At 45.8% G+C, this 25,339-nt stretch overlaps 1 protein-coding gene across 2 annotated transcripts in view; it reads right to left on the bottom strand.

Moving 5' to 3' along the window:
• The window catches only part of RELL1 (RELT like 1), a 55,254-nt gene extending 35,321 nt beyond the window's left edge, over nt 1-19,933 (bottom strand). For both annotated transcript variants that reach the window (XM_080910074.1, XM_080910073.1), the window contains exon 1: nt 19,740-19,933. In XM_080910074.1, the coding sequence (XP_080766200.1) occupies nt 19,740-19,827 (88 nt within the window). In that variant the 5' untranslated portion in view covers nt 19,828-19,933. The remainder of the gene's footprint in view (nt 1-19,739) is intronic.
• Nucleotides 19,934-25,339: the final 5,406 nt, after the last annotated feature.

The raw sequence follows: 25,339 nt of genomic DNA on the forward strand, positions 1-25,339 counted from the left end.
TTGTTTATTTATTTATTTACTTTATTTATATGAGTACACTGTAGCTGTCTTCAGTACCAGAAGAGGGCATCGGATCCCATTACAGGTTGTGAGCCATCATGTGGTTGCTGGGAATTGAACTCAGAACCTCTGGAAGAGCAGACAGTGCTCTTAACCACTGAGCCATCTCTCCAGCCCATGAGTGTGTTTTGAAAACTGCCCATCATCTATAAAGCAGTTGTCCAAATTTAGGACTGCAGCCCTGGTGCCAACTCCCAAGTCATGGTCTACCTGTGTAAGCCATAGTCTGCCTTGCTGTGTGTGTCTCTAATAAGCCACTGCCTCCCCTTGAGAATCTGTAGTTTCCTTCTCAGCCCTGACTGCAAAGGTGACCCCTTCAACAAACAAATACTGCCCAACAAAGACCAGCTTGTATCAGGATCGTCTGGGGTTTTTCTCCCTAGACCTGGCCGGCTTTAGTTAACTCACAGAACTCTGAGGGCTCACCTGTGTCCCTGTGTTTGGCCAAGAGCCTGCTGAACAGATGACAAAAGAAAATGCAAATGGAAAAAAGGATGAAGCAGTGTGGAAACGCGGAAGGTGGAGGATGGCGGAAGTCAACCTAAAATGACAACCATTTTCCAGTCCATTTCCAGATTATATTTATTTGTATTTCCAACCGGTCGGGGAAGCTGATACAGAATAGGGGCAGAAACAGCATTCCTAGATGAAATCAGGTGCAGCCAGAGGGCTTCAAAGACAATGGGGAAGAGAGAGCAGAAACCAGAGACACCAGACAAGTGACCCCTGGGACCAGTCCCCAGCAAAACTTTGGCCAATCACAGCAATGAGGAAGCAGCCCGTCAGTCACTCCAATCCCATCTCCAGTTTAGCCTGCACTGGGACGCATTCTGAAGTGTGGGTTATTACCACCCAGCCAGCAACAGAGGATGGGCAGTTCTTTTTTATATTTTTCTGAAACTTGAGTCAGTGACTCAAACAGCAATGGTTAAAACTAAGAATTCTAACTCTATACCCCGAAAAGACATTAACTGAGCTCTTACACGCTGAGGAATGACTAATGCCCCTCCCAAACTTCTGCAGATCGGAACACTCCGTATGTCCTGGAGAAATGCAGCGATCTGTAACATACAACAGTCTCCAGCCTGACCCCAGGTGTCTTGAGCAACATCCATCAGCATCTTGGGGCAGCATCATGCATGAGACGAAGTGTTTGCGGTGGGTTTAGAACCAGGGCTGTAGAGAAGCCTTAGAATCCAGCATGAACGTGCTCTGCCAGAGACTCCTCAGGTCCACTGCACATTTTATTTTAAATTAACCTTTGGTCACTGTACATTTACTTTACCATTGTCAACACTGTCATGACATTCAGTGTGGAACCCCTGCGAGGTCACTCCCTATAGCTGAAGGAGCTATGAACTCAAAAGACAATCCCTGCCTCCGCTGTGGTGTACTTTAAAGTATAGTCAAAGCCAAATACACTGCAAAATGAAATGACCCCCAGATATTTCCGAGTGACTATGGAGACAGATTAAGCCACAGAGCTTCTACAACTGTGCCCTGCTCTCTCGAGAGTGCGAGGCCAGGGCTGAGATACAGCCTTCACCCAAATTCAAGACGCTTAGAAATGAGTGAATATAAAAAAGATTGAGAGAACGAGAGAGCCCCTGTGGGGCCTGGAGAACAATTTCAGTTGGAATCAATGTGCTTAAATGTTGTGAATTGGATTCTGCTCGGCTGGGTAGCTGCTGGAGCCCCACCCTCTGCACAGAGTGGCTGAGATGAGGGTGGAGGCTAAGGAGCACCTACCTACCTGCAGAATCCGCCCACCCCAGTTCATACAGCCCCTCACCTACCTTCACCGTGTCAAAATCTCCCAGAGGTTATGGAATTCATAAGTCTGACTTGATAGCAAAGACCACTTGGACATTACTGGCAGCCTACACTGACTCCTCAGTATGACACCATGCGGGACCCAGCCATGTCAGGATCTGAGCCACTGACTTACAGCTGCACCCCTGGGACCCGGCATCACTGAGGCACACATCAGTAATGGGAAACATCACTTTAATGGGAAGTGCATAACAATTTCCAGTCGTTACTCAGCAGTAATGCATTGAGCCCAGTCTCTCTGCAGCCTGTGTTTCCTTGAAGATGCACCACAGGGGTTGAGAAGGGAAGTCCCGAGGACCTACAAAGGATGAGCACTTGATAGGCCTACATAGGACAGCTGAGCCTGGCTGGACAAAAGGGAACAAACACTGTTCAGAAGGGAAGCTGGGAACAAAGCAGTCAGTCCAAATCCAGGTCGCTCCCCAATCAAAGGACCGAAACTGCAGTGACGTTAATATTTTAAAAGTTTTTTTTTAAGGTAATCTAAATATTTACCATTCCAGTTTCTATTTAAACTAAAGAGGAGGGAAAACATTTAGAGTCTAAGAAAGTCCCTAGTAGCCTCTAACACTGAAGGTCATATCTTAACACCACTGAACCCCTAGACCACAGACAACAGCTGTTGACCTTGCCCCTGGCTACTCCTCAGGAAGGGATTAACTCCAGGATCCTGGGGCACCTGGAGAGGTCATTTGCTAAAGTTCTGGACTCCTTGGCAATCTTCTAAGCTACCTCAAACAATGGCTAGCATTCAGGAGACAAGAGAGGCGGACTGCACCTGGCCTAAAAAAAGGGACATGGTCCACTTACCACATTTCTGCTCTGGCACCCCAGGACAGGAAGCAATCAACCATGCCTCTAAGACAGAGAAGGTAAGGAGCCCCAGAGGCAGGCTGAGAGGCAGGGCACAAGTGAAGTCATGGCATCAGGGCGGGGGAGGGCACCTCACTTTCTTCCTGTTCTCCTGCCCTCTTCCCCTCCCCATGCCTGCCCACCTGCCCATTTACCTTTATCTGTTTTCAGTGATGTACATAGGAGGATGTATTAAATCTTTAGCTCTCGGTAGCCTGGTCTGTCTTCTAGGACAGGGCTGGAAAGCGGAAGAACAGGTGTAGGGAGAATGTTACTGTGAACCTATCTATCTGAATATTTCAAATTGTAAATTACATGCATGCCTAAGAGGGGTAGTCTCTGAGTTAATTTCTAACACATTTTCTTTCAAAAGAAAAATAGGTGGTTTGGGATCATAGAGGTGGCTCCTTGGTTAAGAAAACCCGCTGCTCTTTCAGAAGTTTTGTTCCCAGCAACCACATGGCAGCTCACAACCATCTGTACCTCCAGCCCCAGGAGATCCAATGCCCTCTTTTGCCCTCCACGAGCACTGAATACACACAGTATAAATGTAGGCAGGCAGGCAAAACACTATCATACACATAAAAAAAAAAAAAACCAAAAACAACAGGTGGGCTAAACCTCTATCAATTGACCCCCAAAGACGGCCTATAGCCAGAGTCAGCACATGCCACTCAGTACCTCCCTGGTGGCTGAGAGGCGCCTCCCTCCAAGTGACCCCAGTATCCAACGCATACACACATCTTCCTTCAATGCAAACATCATCTTAATGAGACGTTAGCTATGAGGAAATGGTACTGTACCAACAGCATTCCTTTAAAACAAACTAAAAAAAAAACAAAAAAAAAAATCTCTGCATCATAAAAAAAAAAACCTCTGATATTAACTGTGAAAAACAAAAGGTCATTCGGAAGCACAACCATTACAATGACAAAGAAAATGGAGGGCCTTGTTTAATCTATTGACAGGAGTCCCATGCCGGTTTATATGTTCACATTAGTCATGCTGCACTAGGATCTTACGCAGTGGTTGCTACAGACATGACTTGGACCCTCAATGGTAATGGCCTGGCATTTAAAACTCTTTTAGGAGGGAAGAGGAGAGGGAGGGGCAGGAAAGGTGGAAGAGCAGTGTAATTACACGTTAGCTAGAAACAGTCTGTAAGATATGAATGTTCCCACCCAATTAACACAGGGCTAGGAATGCGCTTCCACATTTGAAATTGGATCTAGTCTCCAAAGAGGCAAGGAGTTAGCCTGAATGATTACACATATCCTCATCTTGTAAATAAATCAGTCTTCCATGCATCCCTGTGGAAATGATAGAAAGGGACATTCTGTCCCCTGCCCCACCCACTTGACACACCAGCACACCCCACAGAGACACCAATCACCTGAACCAAACACAAATGAGGCACAGAAACCAAAGGACTCCCTCAACTTAAGTCCACACCCAGGAGTGCTATGCAGAGAGCCACAGCTTTCTGAGAAACAATGAGGACACCCTGAACAATCACAGCTTCTGGGACACAATGGGGGCACCCTAAACCCCAGCAGCATGCAACTTGTGAGAGCAGAGCCATTCCCTAAGAAGGGACCCCCAGTCACCCATGGAGCACCCACTCCCGCTCTAACTTGACAGGTACTTTTGTCTAGAACTTATTTGGGCCTGGTGCAATTAGGCTCCATTTGCCAAATTCCAGTCATTCCCAAATACATAAATGAGCTGGTTGTGTCCAAAGCTGAAAAACTGCAGACCGTGAAAGAGAGCAATACAAAGGCTGCTGGGTGTTCATCTACACCAACAGAGAGCTCCAGTCTACAGGATGCAAAAGAGGGCCACAAATAACAGGGCATTCCTATGCCAGCTCTGGGAACTGACCTTCAACTTGATGGTCACAGGACCCCAGCTCTTTACAGCTTGCCACATTCCTACAGGAACACTAGATCTAAGCTCATGCGACCTCACCAATGGCGACCGCCCACTTTTCAGAAGGCTGCAGTCCTAACATATCTGTTCATATTCCTGTCAAGAAGCCAGGTGACCACGACTACACTGGAAATTACTTAAGCTATGGAAGGAAGGCCAAGTAGTGCAAGCCAGAAGAAAACACTCAAACAGGAAGCAGAAGACAGGCCCAGATGGCCTGTTTCCTCAGGAGGGAAGCTTTGGGTATTCCTGAACAAAACCAGAGGCTCTCCTGAGACTGACAGAGGGGAACTGATATAGAGGACCAAGCCCTTGGGGAGCTAGACCCCTGGCTTCTGCGGACTATGTCCCTGCCAGGGTTGGGAGGTCAGCCAAATCTTTCCAGCAATCACAGAATAGAGCAGACAGAGAAACAAGGGTCCAGAGCAGGCTAAAAGCTTCACAAGGGAGCTTCCTATCAGTGGGAAGAGGGAGATTCTAGTCCCAAGTAAGTTCTAAGGGCTACGATCTCCATGCTCTATGCCTCTGGGATGCTCAGATTCTTTGCCATCAACCACTAAGAGTACAACTTCAGTGACAACCTGAGTACTTTTTACCTGCATTCATTTTCTTTAATGCCCACAACAATAGATGTTCCTATTGAACATGTACACTGTGCAAGTGTATGAGCGCACGTGCGTGTGTGGAAGCCAGAGATCAATATCAGGTGTCTTCTCCGATTGCTCTCCACCTTATCTTTTGAGACATAATCTCTCACTAAACTGAAGCTCACCGACTTAGCTAGAATGGCCAGCCAGCCTGCCCCAGGGATCCCTGTCTCAACCTTCACACACACACACACAATGGGACCACAGTTATGTGTCACCTGGCTGTTTATATAGTCAGGCACTAGGGACTCACACTCAGGTCCTTGAGCTTATTTAGTGAGCACTTTACAGGCTGAACCATCTTCCTAGCCTACAGTATTTATTTTGGGGGGGCTCTTTTTTGGGGGTGTTATTTGTCTTGTTAGTGTTTGCTTGGTTTGTTCTGTAGTAGTGGGCAAAGGACCCAAGTCTTGCATATATTAAGTACGTGTTCTACTAGTACTAACCCATCTTAGAAAGGGAACTAATAAAGAAACAGCACTGAAGCATTCCTCTGGGGGATGGCTGGGTAGAGACTTGAACCCAGGGTCACTGCAGAAGGGACAGAGATTCTGAGCCAAAGGTGTTTCCCGGTAGGAAAGGAGGCAAAGCAAAAACCAAATCTTTGTTTTCACAATGTTCAGATTGGCTCCAAACTATGAGCGCCCAGGGCAAGTTGATAAAAGTCTATGTACCTCAGTTTCCTCATCCATAAAATGTGAACCATAAGAGGTTGTTCCTGAGTAGTCTATGAGATTAATTTGGCTTTATCCCAGTGTGTGCTCAGTGTTAGTGATCTGACTATTAGCAGCAGTTACCAATATATAAAGCCAGACACACGGAAAGACAACCCCCGGGGATTAGAAAAGACACTGTTCCGTGTGAGGTTCAGAACACACGAGCCCTCCGTGTGAGGAAACAGCAGCCATGGGCACTGTCATATAGTGCTAGGTAGAGCCACGGTGGCCAGTCAGAGCCACACAGGCAGTTTCCCACATACTCTCACATCACATTCACACACAGCCCAGGTTTCTCTTCCTTCCAGGAACAGGAAGGGGAAAATGATTCAAAAGAAAACTACAGAAGTCCTAAACAGAGGGCATTCCGATTAGTCACAGGTCCAGTCAGGCAGTGTTCCCACACGCCAGGCACGTGGGTCTGGCTGGCTTCTGAGAACCTGGGAACCGGGAATTGAAGAGGAACAGCCAGGAAACCTCAAGGTTCTGAGCCCACTGAAGTCACCTGATATGAAATCCCCTCGGCGATATCTGGGGAAAGCCAAGGAGAACCAAGAGGATAAACAAAGATCAAATGGGGAAAAGAATTCTGGAAAGGTGGAACAGGGCTATCAGGAAAACACCAGATGAGGAAAAAGTTTAATGGTCATTAGCATGATGCCCAAATGAGGGTCTCTGAAAACCTAGCACAGGACTTTCATATCGAAACACAGGAACTGAGACAGGAGAATTATGAGTTCCAAGGCAGCCTGACCTACAAAGTCAAACTTTAAGAACTAAATAAATACATAACAACTTATACTTAGAAAAAAAATATAATTGTCACATATTAGTATCCATCTGTACCGTTACTCTACCACAGATTATCTATAATTTAGATATTAACACATTATTCAGCCTTGACAATAATCCAGGGAAGTAGATATTATTTTAAACCCCATTTTACAGACGGAAAATAATTTGCCCCAGGTTGTACATCTAGCTAGTGGCAGAGGTGAGGCAGTAGGCCCCGTGCCCCATGGTTTGCTGCCTCTGGGTGCTGGAATGAAGGATTTGGGCATCTAGTAAAATCCAGAGTGCGAGTACCCATAGTTCTTCCGGCTAGGGGTAATAAAATGCATGAGTTAAGCCTTGAATAAGAGAAGAAAAATGTCCTGAAAGCTGTCCTCTGATCTCCATGCCTACGCTGTGCCACATGAACACCCAAGTGCACGCACATGCATACACGCACACAATACATACAAATTTAAATATAAAAATAAAGCCAGCAATTTATTCATAGAAAAACACTCGCTATTAGACAACACTGGCTCAATTTAGATAACATTTACTTCCGGACAGTAGAACACTGACACAGTTTTTCTTTTTCTTCTCTATTTCTTTACACTTTCTAAAAAAAAAATACGTTAGTGATAATCAGAAATGAGAAAAGCAGTACGAAGTCTTTATTACTATGAGCTCAAACATGAACCTGTTGCCACTGTAGGTGCAAACAGTTGACATATTTTACATGGTACAACCTAACGGTAGTATTCATTTTACAGAGATGAACCAGAATACAGGACTACAATCCCTCACTATGGGGACCACCAAAGCTACCATCCACAGTGACATCCCAGATATGTCTCTAGGCTGGAGGCAGAGACAATGCTATGAGACCTTTGAGACACACCACAGGAATCAAGGGTCAAAGAAACCAAATCACTCAGGTGACTTCATCGAAGGGAAGGTGGAGCAGAAACATTCTAGAGAGAAGGGGTGGATGAAGTCACCGGGATTCATTCCTTATCCCAGGCAGCTCCTCTTGGGGAAGCAGAATTAGAGACAAACTGCAAACAGCACCAGGGCAATCCACAACGTGACCCTATCAGCCCGGAGTTAGTGTAGACCCAACAGTTAAGAGCTATTCCCTTCAAAGGCCAGCTTCCATAGATAAGCCTTGGCTACAAATTTCAGTGTCTCTCCAATGTCCCCTCAGTTCAATAATTTACTGGAGTGTCTTCCAGAACTCAAAAAGCTGTCTTCTATGACCGCCGGTTTATTATGAAGAATATAATAAACCAGGACAGCCAAATGGAAGGGAAAGCAAAGGAAAGACAGCTTTCACAGCCCCTCCAGGGGTACCACCTGCCAGCACAGCCCTGAGTTCACCCTTAGAAGCCCCCTCCATGCGCTGGTACAGAACTTTTAGGAAGCCTGACTGATACAGTCGTTGGCTGATGTCCACTGAAGCCGAGGGATTAAGGAAAGGACAGAAGGCTCCAGCCTTTCCACCACATGGCTGGTTCCTCCCATCACCAGCTCCATGCTGAAGTAATTTACCAGCCTCCCTAACAGTCACCTCACTAATGAAATCTCCAGTGTGGTCAAAGGGGCTCTTTATGCACAAAAAGAGACTCACATATCTACATACATTCTCTATCATAGGTTAGTAAATTCGGAAGGTTTAAAAAGACATCTGCACCACAGAATAGAAGGCATAGACCAACTACACTGACCAACGTCAAGAACTCTACTCAATAATATTTCCAGGTACAGCACTGACCTCATTCTGTCCTTCCCTCCTCAAGTCCTCTCCCATTCATCCCAGGCACGGAGTCTACTATCTAAGAACTGCTGATACAGTACACAAACACCAACGCATGCTAGATCATTCTCACACTGCCCTTCTCCCAGATCTGTCTGGTGACATCACAAGGCACTGACTGGGAAGCAGAGACACAGATCTGCAAGAAATGAAGCCCTTGACCAAGCTAGGCCCAATTCACCCCATGCTGACTTTTGTTTCATTTATGGACACTTCCCTAAAGGTGACAGCACTCCAACCCAGGAGGAAGACACAAATGATGTGTTCTTGAAGAACAGCAGGGATGAGAACTGCAAATGTCCAATGGGCTTCCAAACATAAATCCTGCGTGCGAACTGGTTTTATATGGTTTTGGAGGAATGATAATGGGAGACAAGTGGGTACCATGACAGCTTGACTCTCACATGGCTAGGACTCCACCCACAGCACTGACTTCATCGCCCTCATCCCCTGAACTCCTTCAGCTGAAGATTCTTCCTATCCACGAGTCACATAAAATCTACTATATTATACAGACTATATCTGTCTCCCTTACAAAGGATGGTATTATTTCCCTGATGCTGCAGATGACTCTGAGACATATAAAAAATAAAACAAGCATTATTCTGCACTAGGGCTCCCTTGAACTCTCTTCCCTACCCCCACCCTACAGAAACACAGGAAAAACATCCTAGCACTTCACTGACAGTTAGGCACCCTGCTACAAACTCCAGTCCTAAACTTACCAGTGCTCTTCCATCACAGGGCAATCCCCAGAACTCCTCTGGTCCTCTGTCCTCCACTCTCCAGCCTGAGCTTCCTTACATTGCACAATAAAGTCCTTCAAGAGCTCAGGGACCTCACCTCAGTCTCCCCGTGGAGCTTCCCGACATACAACATTCCCCGTGAGCTGAAATGACTGTTTTGCTCCATGCACTCCAGTGCCATGTCCCAGGCTGTTCATACCTGTTCAACCTGGGGTTGGTATGTCAGTTCCTTTCGTGGATCACATCAATGCCCAATTTCAGGCTATGGAGCTCTTTCTGTCCTTCAATTCAAAAAAGGAAGTCTCCTTCTGTGATCCCACGCAACACTTAGGTTGTGGTTCTGATTACACCAAAACCCTTTTTCCACTGCGCCACAATGACTCCCATTCATGGCTTATCTACAACATCTCCATCATTAGGTTCAGAGAACAAAAACTAAATTAGGTGTGCACTCATTACACATACACAATAGCTACCAGGCAGTATCTCACATAAGACAAACCCGTGTTTTAATTAACTGTGTGCTGTGTGTGCAAAATTACCTGCAGGTTTTCGCTGTGACAATTATTAGACACCTACCTGGTAAATACAGCTGTGAAATATTTCTCCCGAAAAGCCCAAGTTCCCTGCTCAATCTCCTAACCTCAGGCACTGCCCGAGGCCTTCCTTGGTTTTTGTCCTGGTGGCTGTTTAGTATTTTGCCTTTAGCAGAGGCGAAAAGGTGGCCGATCAGGGGAAGCAATGCAAATGTTCAGGCCCTGCTAGCATAAACTATACAAAAGAAAATAAAATGTCTTTGGCTAGCCACCTGCCGCCTCGCCAAGGCCAGGAAGTCACAGCTGTTGCTTTCTATAATGTGGATAATCCACATGACTGTGGCTGGGACCTGCAGCTCTGGAGGGCCATGAAGAGTGGAAAATGGGTCCTCCCTGCCAACCTTACACTAGGAGACAGAAAGCCCAGGGAGTGCTTCAAACTTCCACTCCTTAGCGGCATCTCGGAAGGCCACATTACATTTGTGTGTTTGCACAGAGGAGGTGTCTTGGCAAGACATCAGAACTGAAGTGTCCTTCCTCTCCAGCTGTGTGGTATGTGACATATGGGTTCTTTGAAAAGTTGCCACCACTCAGACTAATTTAATCATCTGGCTAAGAAAGGTTATCTAACTGGTGTCTTCTGGTGAATTAAAGCAATTTTTCTTCCGTCAAATCTCTTAACATGCCAAAACTACAGGCACCCCTGTAATTCCAGCACTCGTGAGCCTGAGGCAGGGGAACTACAAATTTACATTTTTTTATGTGTATGAGTGTTTCACTTGCCTGTATGCAGGTATATCATGTGCATGCCTAAACTATGGGAGCCAAGAAATTCCCTGGAACTGGAGTTAGAGACAATTGTGAACCAGTGTGGGTGCTAGGAACTGAACCTGGGTCCTCTGCAAAAGCAGCAAGTACTCTTAACATGTGAGCCATCTTTCCTGTCTCAGGAATGTACATTTGAAGCTTGATTAGACTTCAGAGTGAGTTCAAGGCCATAGTGAGACCCTGTCTCTGAGAAGGGCTGGGGTGGGCAATATTCGGACACTTCTTTGGATAATTAACTATTTTTGACTAGCAACAAAAAAAAAAAAAAAAAGCAACTACTTTCACTTGCTAAGAAAGATGCCTTGGTTTTCTCTTTATATTTCTCATTATTCAAGGAACGTTTGAGGACCAGGAACCTCCTTTGGCTTCCCTCCTCTGTGATGAGGAAGAAATCTCGCTTCTCCAACCTGATTCTCCCTGTAAATTTTGGTTCCCTTCAGGCTATAGAACAGACCACAGGGACCTGCTCCTCACAGTGACTGCAAAAGCTAAATCTGCTCAAGCGATCAGGTATTTAACATACCTCATCTACTCGTCCACCACAAGGAGTTGTAGCTAATAGGAAACATACCGTGGAAGCAAATGCATGTAACTGAGGGCCGGATACCATGGAATCCATGGAATGGAGATGCAGGTCATCCCGGGAACACAGACTGAGAGGAGTCACAGGAAAGATTTCCTGGAGTATCTTCCTTAATCTCAGCTGGAAGCAGGGATTTAAGACAGGATGGGCTAGCCCAAGACAATGGGTGGGAACAAGGGGAAAGCCCACATCTCCCCTCCCACACACTCCCCTGCTCACTTCCGATTTTTAGTCAACAGCAACAGGAAATGTGACAGAAAAGCAAACTCTCTATTCTCATCTTAAGCCCACTGTATACTGTCTCAGCCATTCCAGGGTGCAGCCAGCCACCCGGGCGGTGACCAGCCTCCAGATGGGCACCAGGTCTGAGAAGCATTACCACAGCTTTTAGTTTGCTCTTCCCTGCTGTCTTACCACAACTGGGCTGGGTCACCTTAACGGAGAAGTTTACTTAGTTCACACTTCTAGAAGCTCCAGAAACCCCATCTAATGGTGGTCTTTTGGCTGGCAGAGTCTCGGGGTAGTTCAGGGGCTCGCATGGAGAAACAGGGACCACGCACACAAGTGAGACAGAGACAGAGACACAGACTCTGCATGTCTCTCCTCCAGTCTCTTAATCTATGCTGCTACGAGGGTTCGATCAGGAGGATGCCACACTAATGGCGTTATCTAAAGCTAGTCAGCTCTAAACCCGGCATTCCTTAAGTTTCTGGCCCCCTAGTGCCTTACAATGTGAGCACGTAAACCCTCATAGGACATACCATATCCAAAATGTCACACACATCACTCTTCGGCAACCACTGGTTCCTTTAACTCAGCTAATGCCTATGGCTGTGCAGTGGAAATGTAAACTTATTTGCTCCAGAATGCTTGCCTCACCTGGCCTGAATTCTACATTCCCCCACACACCCCACCAAGCCCCAGGTTAGAGATACTCTGGCCCTGCACCTCTTTCCTTACTGGGGTGCTAAGACAGCTCCATGGAGCAAGGGTTCCACACACCCTGTTCACACCACTTCATCCTCTGTGCCTTGTGTACTGCCAGGCACTCTGTTAGGATTTACTTTCCCCCTGGTCTCCTGGTCCCTGCCATCCTCTCTCCACCAGTCAAGGGAATTTATTACTACAGTTTAACTGTGTCGAGACTTAATTCCGAGAGCCATGTGTGCTGTGTATAGAGGTGAGGCCTTTGAGAGGTAACTGGGGTTAGATGAGGTAATGAAGGTGAGGTCCTATCATGGCAATTAGCAACTTTATAAGCAGAGAGAAAGAGCCATACTGCCGTGCATGATCTGGCTTGCCACACGATGTCCTCTACTATGTTGTGATGCAACTTGGAGGTCCTCTCCGGAAGCCACACAGATGTCAGCATGCTCATGGACTTCCCAGCCTGCCAAACCAAGAGCCAAATGCACGTCTAGTCTTTATCAACTATCCAACAGCAAGCATTCTGTTATAGCAATACAAAGTAGATTCAGATGCTCATGAAATAAATGGTTTTAAATACTTCCGGTGTCGTGACATTGGAAATATGATCACACACAGCTGGCGTGGTAGAAGCGTTGGCTGGCCGACTACAACTGACAGTGCCTTGGAAAAGAGATGCATGAATAGATTTGGAGTTTAAACCTTTTACGCTGAAAATGTTCACTAATACTCCCTCTCGGTGTCTGTTTCCCCTGGTCTCCTTGTTGCTGGCATCCTCTCTCCATGTCTACTTTTGCAGCCTTTGAAGGTTAACAAATCCCATAGAGGCTGATAGACAACAGTCTGTCATCAATCCAGAGGAAGGCAGAAGGAAGACAGAGGGGACTCAGTGCTACGATCTGAGAGTGAATGTTCCAAAGAGTAACTTTCCACCCTAATATAAAGAATAAGAAAGGCCGGAGAGATGGAGCGATGCCTTAACTGAACCTGAGGTCAGTCCCCAGAACGAATGTTAGCCAGCTCACACTACATGGTTCAGGAGATCCAATGCCTTCCTCTAGCATGTACACATACACACACACACACACACACACACACACACACACACATACACACACACACCAGGAAGGGGGGCTATATGGATTCTGGCCTCTTCATTCGCATTTTATAAACCTATTCTATTCCAGGTCTGACTTTCAGACCTGAGCAGTGAACAAGATCCACACATGACATCACCGTAATGGCTGCTAGGGATGAGCTGCCCATGACTCCTGCCAGCCACAGTATCCTTTTGGGCTCAGTTTCCCCATATGCACAACAAAGAGACTAATAACAAGATGACCATCTCTAAAGGCACATCACTAAGAACAAAGATCATCAAGTAGCCATCACTATGGGGGTGGGGGGCTGGAGAGATGGCTCAGTGGTTAGAGCACTGACTGCTCTTCCAGAGGTCCTGAGTCCAATTCCCAATAACCACATGGTGACTCACAACCATCTGTAATGGGATCTGATGCCCTCTCCTGGTGTGTCTGAAGACACTACAATATACTCATATGAATAAAATAAATAAATCTTTAAAACAAAACAAAAAAAGAGCAGTTTTGGGGTGGTTAGGAACTTTGTTTCATCTTTTTTTTTTTTTTTATGTGAAATATTAATCCTGGCCATGAGCAAAAAATAAAGGGCAGCTTTTGAGCACACCCACACTGCAGACACTGCCAAGCACCCCACGCTTTAGCTCACCTAATTGTGATAATAACCACATGAAGACACTTGGCTGCGTTTTCTCCATGACCCAGGTAAGGGAAATGGTGCAAAGATTTGTTTTCTCTGCACAACAAGCACTTTTATTAGTGGTTGGAATGCTGTTGTGCCCAGCAGTTCACAAACCAAGTGAAGGAGGGATCCTAGGGGAGGCCTCCTGGGAAGGGCTGGCGACTAACACAGGAAGCAGAAGAACCTAGGCTGGAGAACTGTCTCTTTTGTGGGGATCCCAGACAGTGCCAGAGGAAAGACAATAAGCTGAAGGCCTTGGGGGTATTGTAAGTGGCAATGGAAACTGGGTCTCCTGAGTTCATGGAGGATGGCCAGGGAGCACCCGGATAAGATGACTGCCCCCTCCCCCCAAGAACTCAGGTTGCCTGGGGTATTTCCAAAATGTCCCTCGGCGGATTCAATTTCTTCCTCTCACAAAGAGAGCCGTGTCACTCGCTGGCAGAGAAGAGAGCCAGCCTAACCTCACGACTTACCCATCAAGGTTCCATTACATTGAGCACTCACCCACAGAGCTACCGAACAGCAGAAACACAGCTGCATCCAAGTGTCTTTATTAGACCCCACTGTAGACATCCAGCCAGCCTTCCTTCTCAAGTGCTCTGCGGCAGAGGGGTTATTGTCTTTCTTCACCGGTATTTGGCTGGTTTTTAAAGTCTCTAGGGTTATTTGTCATCTTTCAAATCTCTGTAAGATTTTAAGACGTATTTTTATGTTTGTTTTCAGTTAGTTACGGATGGTTGTAAGTTGCCATGTGGGTGCTAGGAATCAAATTCAGGCCAACCACTCTTAACCACTGAGCCTTTCCCTCCAGTCCCTCTCTGCAGGATTCCCCCTATTTCTCCACAGGATATTTTAGATATCTGTATGGGAGACTTGGCTCCCAACAGATGTGAGAAAAACAGCAACAAATGAGTCTGGGAAGGGAACTAATGCAAGACTGTGAGTCCTTAACTGATACCCTGGAGGCAGATGCATGATTGCAGAATAATAATCACTCATTCTCGCCTTGACAGTCAGAAGTCACCTGTGCTGGGTGGCTGCAGCAAAGCAAATAGATATTCAACCTACGTGAGAGCAAACTCGAACTTACACATCTCCCACGGGGGCAGGCAATGTGCTAATATCGCCGGAGTATATCAAAAATCCTCATTTTTTTTCAGAGCATTTTGCATTTGAGAAATGTCCAGAAAAGACTACAGCAATGCAAATGCCTTGGATACCAGGGAGGGGCAAAGAAAACCAACCTGATAAAGGATATTAGAAAAATAAATAACCTGTCTCACAAGAACCAAAGATGGTAACAAGTTGAAATAAGGCACCAGCACTTGCCCAACAAACTATCGCTACTTTTTCATTTTCAGGGGAAAAACACTAAGTGCAAGCCGTGAGCGCTGTAGACCATGGCGGTAAGAAATCAAAACCAGGGGCTGGAGAGGTGGCTCAGCACTGACTGCTCTTCCTGAGGTCCCGAGTTTGATTCCCAACAACCACATGGTTGGCTCACAACCATCTGTCATGAGATCCGATGCCCTCTTCTGGTATGTCTGAAGACAGCCAGCAACAGTGGACAGTGTACTCATATACATAAAATAAATATAAAGAAATTTACAAAAAAAGAAAAGAAAAGAAAGAGTACAAAGAAGGAGTTACCAACGGCCTCATAATGTGAACCAAGTTGCTTTTCTAAGAACCCATTAGAAGCCTTGTGGACAGAGGTGCTCACCAAACAATGGAGATTTAAATCTCGGTTTAAAACAATCCCTGACAACTCCAGCCTCCCAGAAAGGAGGCTCTGTGTGGTAAATAATGATGAAGCTACTTGACGAGACACTGACACCTTTCCAGTGCCTCAGACAGGGAAACTGCACATAAAAGGTAAAAGGGACGAGGACAATGAAACTGCACTGCGGTGACTACCCAAGGTCAAGACACAAGAAAACCAGAAAGGAATGCAAACTGAGGCAGGCGCCTCTAGGTAGGAGAGCAAGGGTTACTCTCTCCCTCTTCCCATGGAACTGTAGGAGGGACTTTTCAAAACTACCTAGACTGCTGCAGAGGGAGTCACACCACTGTGACTCTTGATAAACAGTTTAGAATGAAAGGAATGTTCTTCCCAAAGAGGACAAAGAACAGTTGGGATGCACTTTAGAACTGAGCAGATGAGACAGAATGGTGAGGCCCAGAAACTCTGAGGAACTTCCAGCTTCTCAGAGGGTCCACATTCCCAGCCATTAACAAGGAAGTGATCTGTGTACATCAGCTGCCATCAGACAGGCAGCAGTAAACAGAGCTCTGCTTCCCCAAGGCAGTAAAGAAGCCGCACTGTACCATGTAATGCCTTTCAATTCAGCCCTTCAGTCTTATACCAGATCTTTCTGTTGTTGGTTTGCTCTTGTTTGTTGAGACGGGGTCTCTCTGTGTAGCCCAGGCCATCCTAAAACTCAGCCTATAGACCAGGCTGGCTTCAAATTCACAGAGATAAGCCTGCTTCTGCCTCCTGAGTGCTGGGACTGATGGTGTGCGCTACCATGCTCAGCCTTCTTACACCAGATTTTTTACTCTCTTGGCTCAGCAGCCCCAAACCTTTACCAGACTCCTTGCTGGGTATGACATTTTACATACATTAAGACTGTACAGTATTAAATCTAATTAAATGTGGCGTATAAATGATATATATTATAACCCTGGAATAAAGACAAAAATTATATGTCATCTACATGTAAATTTAAAAAAAAAATAAGATTTTAAAGTCTTTATCAATCCCTAAAACACAACCACAAAGATTACTGGGCAACTCTCAGACACAGTTTTAACTAATGCCAATTTGTTTTTGTTTCTTTTTTTTTCTATTTTTTATTTGTTGGTTTGTTTATTGGCTTTCAGTAGTGCCAGGGATTGAAGCCAGGCATTCCTGAACATGAGGCAGACAGGGTGAGTGTTCTGCCACCGAACACCCGAAGCCCAGGAGCCACGGTGTAATGATGCCAACTTTTGATTTTAGGCCTTCAAACTTAGACCAAACTGTTTTCAAATAACAGGATTTTTAATGTGTGTCATTCTAAATTCTAAATGCTATAATTAAAATGGCCCAATATGCAGTAAAGACTTCAACATCAAAGCCAAACTATTTTTTAAAAAAGTAAAAATCAAAGTTTTCTCTTTGAGTCACCTGGACTGTGGCTTCTCACATTCAAACCCAATTCCTCCCAGTTTTTCTCATTCTTTTCTGAAATGTGAAGGAAAAAAAATACACAGAGGAGATAAAGAAATGACAGTCATTGGAAACAATTTTCATTTCCTCTTTAAATTTAGAGTAAACATAAAAATCCTAAGCTCCACACAGTATTTTTTTTTTCTTCAAAACACTGCACCCAATGTCTGTGAACTATGTGGAATTTCAACTAAGCCACTACCCTGCCAAAGAGAACCCAGAATTTAATCAAATATATCTTCACATCTAAATGAGGAATCTGAGGCTGGACGGATGCCCACAGAGCTCAGGGACTGTGCATCCCTCACAGGACGAGCCCAGGAGCTCTCTACTCAAGGGCTGTGCCCACTAACAGGAGAGGTAAGAACCCAAGAAGCCTCAAGGCCCAGTCACCAGAGAACTTAAGTACATAAATAAGGCAAGGCCTGGAAAAGCATCTAATGCCACTTTTTAGATGGTTTACAAAACAGGAAGTGAAAGAGACTGCCACCCACCCACTGTGAAGCCCTCTGTCCTTTCTCCCCGGAAGGCTCAGATAACTACATGTCCCTGATGTGATGACTGGGTATCTTACCATTTAAGTCAGGTTGCTTACCCTCTATTTTCTCTGGGAAACAGTGAGGGACAGTAGAAAGACGAATTTAAAATCAAGCAGGCCATATTTTCATTCATATTCTCTCTCTCTCTCTCTCTCTCTCTCTCTCTCTCTCTCTCTCTCTCTCTCTCTCTCTCTCTCCCTCCCTCCCTCTCTCCCTCTCTCTCTATCCAGTGCTTACTGATACATAATGACAGGCCTCAGTCTCTCTACAGAAAATAAACACATCTTGAGTTATGAGGAATGAGTTTTAAAATACACAGGAAGCGCCCCCCCCCCAAAGCACAGAGTGGGCTGTCTGTATGAGCCCCCATCTCTTTCTTCCTACTTCTGGACTTTGAGTCCACAGATCCATGCCAGCCAAGCTGTTCCAGGTTCATCTCCCATAGCAGGCCCCAAAGCCTGCTAGCAAATTTGAACTTCTATCATTTCTGTCTTCGATACTTCATTCTTTCTCAGCATTAACTTTCACCCCAAAAAGGTTACTAATAGCAAGGCTAGGTAGGACTTTCTTCAGCTGCATTGCAGGCCTGACTCCCGGATGTTGTTCAGAAACCCAGCAAAACATAAACCTACTCTAGGAGTGGGTTTCTCCTGGTCATGGCTGATTACATACCGCACTTACTAACCTATAACAATCTGCCTCCCACGTTAAGCATTTTTTTTTCCAAACTCTGCAACAAGTGATACCCAATACCTGCAGTCTTTGAACCTATTTTGTACTTACAAGTCCAAGCAAAGAAACACAGGATGCACATGAAAATCCCCCATTCAATAAAATGTGTCACTAGCTTCCCTTCCCCCTGGGTAGATGGCTGAAGGAAATGTGGATCTGCTAATAAATACTCGGGAGACACATTATCCTGTTCCCTTGCTAGCATGTTCTGGTTCCTATGAAAAAGTAAGGCCAAACAATAAGCCAGTTTCAAAGCTCTAAGTGACAAGAACGTTCTCAGAAAAGAAGAGCAGCAGTACGTATATTTTATAGGAGACAGTAGCTGCTGGAAGCCTTCCAGCTGCTTATTATTTGGGCCTGAAGAGGTGCCACCCCTGAAGGCAAGCTTGGCAGAGCCTGCTGACGTAAGAATCAGCCTGTGGTAACCCCAAATGGCTAGGAAGGCTTAACTCTTTTTTTTTTTAAGTACTTCAGTGAGGTGGCAATTAAGAGGGGGAAACAATTATTAAGAATCCCTGGTGTATGTCTTATAAAAACAGGAGCACAAGGCAAAGGCGTCCTTAAGTAAAAGGTAAAGCTCACAGATTTCAGTTAGAAACTCCTGCTGATGGCTTGTAGTTGAAGACAACACTCAGCGTCTCAGCTGGTGGCTTCCACCGGACTACAGAGGTTCCTTTTGTGATGACAGGATTTGATACAAAGAAAAAGCAGTATAGAAGTCCTTTCCTCTTTCCTGACCTAATTTATCCAAGACATGTGGGAAGGAGTGAGAAATTCCCGACTTACTATAGAATACATAACCACCTGCAAAGACTGGCACTTTCAAGGCGTTAACATGATGGAAAGGAAAAAAGAAAATAAAGAGAGGAAAGAGGCTATAAAGCAGAAACCGGTCCCGGGTGTCAAGATCTTTGGCTGGGGAGGCCCAGGAAAGCCACATCCTGCAGAGTCCAAGTTGGGGTCCTGCCGTTCTTAGAAGAGGCGGGAGAGGGAAGGCGGTATCCCGGCAGGCGGGTGGGGAGGGACTGGAACTGTTTGCTACGCGCCGCACCCAGCCAGGGCCACCCCGGGACACCCAGATGTTCAGAGCCAGATTCCGTAGCAGAGCAGGGCGCGCGCAACTCAGGGCGCGGCGGGGCTGTGGGCTTGACCGGTCCGGACCCGTCGGGCCCCTGGATACCTTCCGTGCGCAGACCCAACTCACCAGGCGTCCCGACCCAGACCAAGCACTCACCCGGGGCCACCAGCGGTGAACTCACAGCGCCTCCAACGAACACCGAAGCAGCAAGCACAGCGGACCCCGGGAGTCCCCGCGGAGCCATCGCCGCGTCCCTCTGCCCTTCTCGCCCCGGCCGCGGCGTCCCGGGTCCAAGTAAACCGTGCAGCTCGAGAGCTGCTCAGCGGATTGAGTGCAGGAGCTCGGCCCCGGGGAGCCCCTACCCGCTCCGCCTGGACCCGCCGAGGCACCGCCCACCGCAAGGACGCCCCGCCCCAGTTCGCCACGCCCGGGTCCCTGAAGCCTGGACCCGCCTCCGCACGCAGGACCCCGCCCCCGAGTCCAGGCCGCGCCTCTCCTGTCACTCCCGCTTCCCCTCAAAACCTTTGGTCGCGTCAGTCGCGCGCCTAAGCCGTGGCCCCGCCCCAAGTCCCGCCCACTGCTGACCCTCTCCGCCTCCTCTGTTGGGCGGGCTAACCCTGCCCAGAGAAGTGGCGGGGCTGCGCGGGAGCCTCAGGCTAGGGAGGGTTGCTCTTCTTCAGGGTCGGTCCTGGGACTGGTCCGACGTGAAAGAGGAAAGCAGAGGTTAAACCAGGAAGCCCAGGATGGAGAGCAGACAGGGCCAGTAGTTTCAGAATGGAGCGATTTTTTTTTTCTCTATTGGAGTCTTTAGCCAGTTAATTAACCTGGGCCTGTGGTCTAGGAAGGAATGTTACGTTCAAAGTCATGTTGAGTTGTTTGAAAATGGAGAATAGATGAAAAACTTTTAATTGTTCCCATCCCACTCTGTCTAAGCGACTTCTGTTGAGGAACATACTCTCTCACACACACTTCCAGGAATAACTTACAGGGCTTTTGTTTGATTGGTTGTTTGCTTGAGTTGGATTGGGTTTTGTTTTAATCGCCTTGCAAGCACTCCCCTGGAACAGTTCAAGTTGTCCAATCACTTGAAGTGTTCTGTCTTCAAATCCTCACATCAGCGCTGTAAGATGAGTATTCTCATTTCACGGGCCAGGAAGTGAGCCCGTGATGTCTGTGCTACCTGGGCCACTATGCCCACCTAATTATCTCCAGCGTTTGCTAACAACTTTAATCTCGGCACCTGGCTCAAGGACTACCGGCACAGAAAGCTCTAAAGTAGCTGTTAAAGGGAAATGAGCCTTTTTCTGAATGATGTCATCTTAACTAACCCATGGAGACTCTACACCTATCCTTAAAGCCCAGTCTCAACAGATGTGAGTTGAATGGAGGGTGGGTCTTCAGCTCCCCTGTAAACCAACTAACTGACTGGTGGCCTCTAAGTTTCAAGGGGGAGTTATTTCTCTCTAACATCCTCTGGCCTTCTGTTACAAACAGCAATGATGTGAGAATTACCAGGGAGAGAAGCTGAGGCTGAAGGTTGGAGGTCCTGCCCTTTGAGCCAAAGAGGGGAACTATGGGTCCTGTGCCCATTTGTGGCACATCCTGTGGTCTGACAAACATAGAAGAAAGTCTTCTCTAGCTTTTAAGTCAAAGGAAAAGGCTTGAGAAGGAATGCAAAAGAAAAACATTGTGCTGGCCAGTTATTTTGACACAAACTAGATTCATCTGAGAACCTCAGATTGGGAAAATGACTCCATAAGATCTGGCTGTAGGCAAGCCTGTGGGGCATTTTTCTAAATTGATGGGGGAGGGCCCAGCCTATTGCGGTTTCTGTAAGAAAGCAGGTTGAGCAAGCCCTGAGGAGCAAGCCAGTAAGCAGCACTCCTCCATGATCTCTGTATCAGCTCCTGCCTCCATGTCCCTACCCTTCGTGAGATCCTGGCTTGATTTCCTCTGGTAATAAACAGCAATGAGGAAGTGTAAGCCAAACAAGTCCTTTCCTCCCTGGTGGTTTTAATAGGACTGGCTCCCATAGACTCAAGTGTTTGGTCACCAGAGAGTGGCACTATTAGGAGGTATGGAGGAAGTACCTCAATGGGGATTGGGCTTTGATATCTCAGAAGCTCAAGCCAAGTTGAAGTTTGCCTGAGGATCTGCCGTAGAACTCTCAGCTACCTCTCCAGCACCACCTGTGCCTGCATGCTGCCATGCTTCCCACCATGATGATAATGGACTGAACCTCTGAACTGTAAGCCAGCCCCGATTAAATAGTTTCTTTCATAAGCCTTTTCATAGTCAAGGTGTCTCTTCACGGCCGTAGAACAGTGACTAAGACATTCCCCAAGTTGTTTCAGTCATGGCCACGGCGTTTCATCACAGCAATAGTCAACCCTAAAAAGTAAGCAATAGGACAAACATTCGTATGGTTATCTCCTATTCAAGGGGAGAATTACGGACTTAGAAATTGAAGGACAAATATCAACTGTTGCCAAACCAGCTACATCGTTTATTGAAAAAACAGAGCTAAGTGCTAGAAATGGGTCTGGGGTCCCAGGAAAATGCACACAATCTAAAGTATTTTGGCAACACAAACAGTTTTGCCTTGGCAGGAGGGTGTGTAGCCAAGCCAAATCAAGCAGGCAAATACACCCAGTGGCTGTCCCAATGGGTTTTTATTCCTAAACAAAAGGACTGATCAACCTCAGGTTATTATGTGATTGGTTAGTTTAAAATAACAAAGCTTGTGAGCAGGATTCGATTTTCATCAGGGAGGCAACCCTGAGCACATATTTTGATTTCAAGAAGTGCTGACCCTGGAGGAATTTCAATTTCTGCTTAAGGAGCTTCTTTACAATTTTTTTTTAAAAAACAGAGCTCTGTCTTATTTAACTCTTGAGGGAGGAGTACGACTTTGTTTTTATTACCTTTCCCAAATAAAGAACAAATTTATGTTTACAGGAAATGTGGATGGAACTGGAGACCATTGTGTTAAGCAAAGTGAAAGACAAAATAGCAATAAGAAAACCAAACACTGCAAACGTTTTCTCTCGTGTGGAATCTACATTCAGAGAAAAATGGGACCTGAGAGCAGAAAGAAGCCAGGCTGGTGAGGGGGGATGTGATCAAATACATTATACATATGTGTGGAAATATCATATAAAAGGCTGCAATTTTCTACAGTTAATATGTTCTCATATAAATCCACGCTGGGCTGTTCATTCAAACAACCCCAAGAATTCTAAGAACACACCACACCATCAAACCACTTCTCAAGCCTTCTTAAAATATATGATCACACATTTATGAAACCAACTCTATTTCTGAAACTCAAACTGCAACAAAATGGTTGCATGGATGTCTATTCAAAATCTAAAACTATTTTCTCCCTCACAAGTTGAATTTATGGTTAAAAGGTGAATAATCTTTAATTTTTGATTAAATTTTCATATTTGAGTTGGGTGTCTGCTTATGGCTCTCTAGAAATAAAAATGCAACCCAATACTTAAAACTACTGGTGTGCACATTAACTACCCACGAACCTCTCACTTTAGGGACGAGAGGGTTAGGGGTCATGTCTGATAACTCATATCTACTGTGAGCTGAGGTTGAAAGCTAAGACTCTGACATTTCCCTTCCTAGATTCCCAATAACATTAAACACTCTATAGCTGTCTTTGTCATTTTTACATATACTCATAGTCATGCATTTGAATAACTTGTAGGAAAGGGATAATGGAGGGAGGGAGGGAAGGATGGAGGGAGGGAGGGAGGAAGGAAGGAAGCAAGGAAGGAAGGAAAGAAGGAAGAGAAAGAAAGAAAAAGGACATTTTAAAAAGACTAGAAGAAAGGAAATAAATAAAATGATGTTGAAGTAGTGCTTCCAGGTCCTGACTTTTAAATTAGCTTTTCTTATTCGTGTGTATGTGTGTGAGTGTGTGTGAATGCGTGGGTATGGCTGGTACCTGTGGAGGTCAGAAGTAATCCAGGGGTGGAAATGGAGTTATTATGGCTGGTTGGCAGCTGCAGGTTGGGGCTGGAACTAAGCTCTTCTGCATGAGCAGCAAGTGTTCTTGACTGCCAGACCTTCTCTCCAGCCCCAAGTCCTAAGTCTCTCAGATTTGTTTACTTGAAGAACGCTCACCAATGGGTATCTAAAGTCATACTGCTTTACGTTAAATGTGAAGACTCAACTGTAGCAGATCTTTCTGTCTTTCAAAAAAGGTTGTATTTCTCCCAGTGACATAAAATCGGCATTATGAAACTAAGCGGTCCCAATTTTGCTTTGGTCTTCCAGCAACAAAATTAAGTCTAGAAATAGTTGTAACAATCACCTTTATTTAGTTGTAACAATCGCCTTTATCTTGAGGACTTGCCAAAAACCTGTGGAGAACCCTTCCCCACCCCTACCCCGTGTTCATTTCCCTAAATTTTCAGAGCAATGTTGATTTGGGGAAGTGCCATAGAGAACCTCACATCAAAGCTGTAGAAATTCAAAATTAAAGACGCATGGTATCTCCCTGAGGAACAGAGCTGCTGCCTGGCCCATCCAAGGGACAGAGCCACTCCCTCGTTCCTGCTATCAACATGCACACACACAGTTTCGCCTCTGAAATGCAGGACACTGGTCTCTCGGCCCTTCCTTTTCCAATTAAAAAGTGTCTTCCTCTTGATTGGTCACTGCATATTTAAAGTGGACTTTTTGAGCCTTTTTTCTATATGTTCTACAGCACTACCTCCAAGCCAAACAGCATATAACTTCACCAGTTCAGCTGTGTGTTCTTGCAAAAGATCACCACAGCTGATTGGGGGGGGGGGGGGTGAAGTTAGGTTTTAAGTTAAAATGACAGTGCTTAAGAGAACTATAAAACAAAAGAGCCTCTAACCTATAAGCCCCAGTCACCAAAGGACAGATTACTTCCTGGAATGCTGGGGGCTGTTGTTCACGGACATAGCAAACCACCTGTTATCACTTCTGTAAACAAGGTTAGTTGGCCCAACTGCAGCAAGGGAGCTTGGTCACAAGTAGGCATGTGTGCTTGCCCTTCCCCAAACCTCCTGAGAAGGCAGGAAGTATGTAACCGTAGATTTTGCCTTAATATGCACCTACCTGACTAATGTAAATTGTGACCAGTATTTAAGAAAGCTTGATTCAAATTTGACTGTTGTTTCCCATATTAGAGGGGGTGACAATGGACTCTTGCCAAGTATTCTGCTCTTACCCCCAATCAGATGTATGAAACTCTGCCATAATTGCCCCTGGCCTTGGGTTCTTAGTGAGGGGCTAGAATATATAGGTTGAGGAAGAGTGAGAGAAAAAGATTCCGACTATGTACTATGGGAAAGCCAAAATCCATGCTAAATGAATATGGCTGCTTTGGGTTCACCCACGTTCCTATTAGTAACCTTTCACCCATGCTCAGAAAGTAAGCCCAATAAATTCGTTTTTGCCCCTCAAAAAAATTTGGTTTTGCTAAATCCAACTTTGGCTTATCATCAGGGCCGTAAAGGGGGAGGGGAGTAAAAATATTGCCTAGTTTCCCCAACACACTAGGACAAAATTTCTCAAAACACCATGGCCAAAAAAAAAAAAAAAAAAAAAAAAAAAAAAACTTGAGGAGAAAAGAGCTTACTTGGTGCTTCCATCTGTCCATCATCGAAGGAAGTCCATACAGGAACTCAGCAGAGCTGGAACCTGGAGGCAGGAACTGATGGTACAGAGGCCATGGAGGAGTGCTGTTGGCTTGCTTTCAAGGCAGG

The sequence above is a fragment of the Micromys minutus genome (assembly GCF_963924665.1).
Source record: "Micromys minutus genome assembly, chromosome: 1".
Taxonomy (NCBI): Eukaryota; Metazoa; Chordata; class Mammalia; order Rodentia; family Muridae; genus Micromys; species Micromys minutus.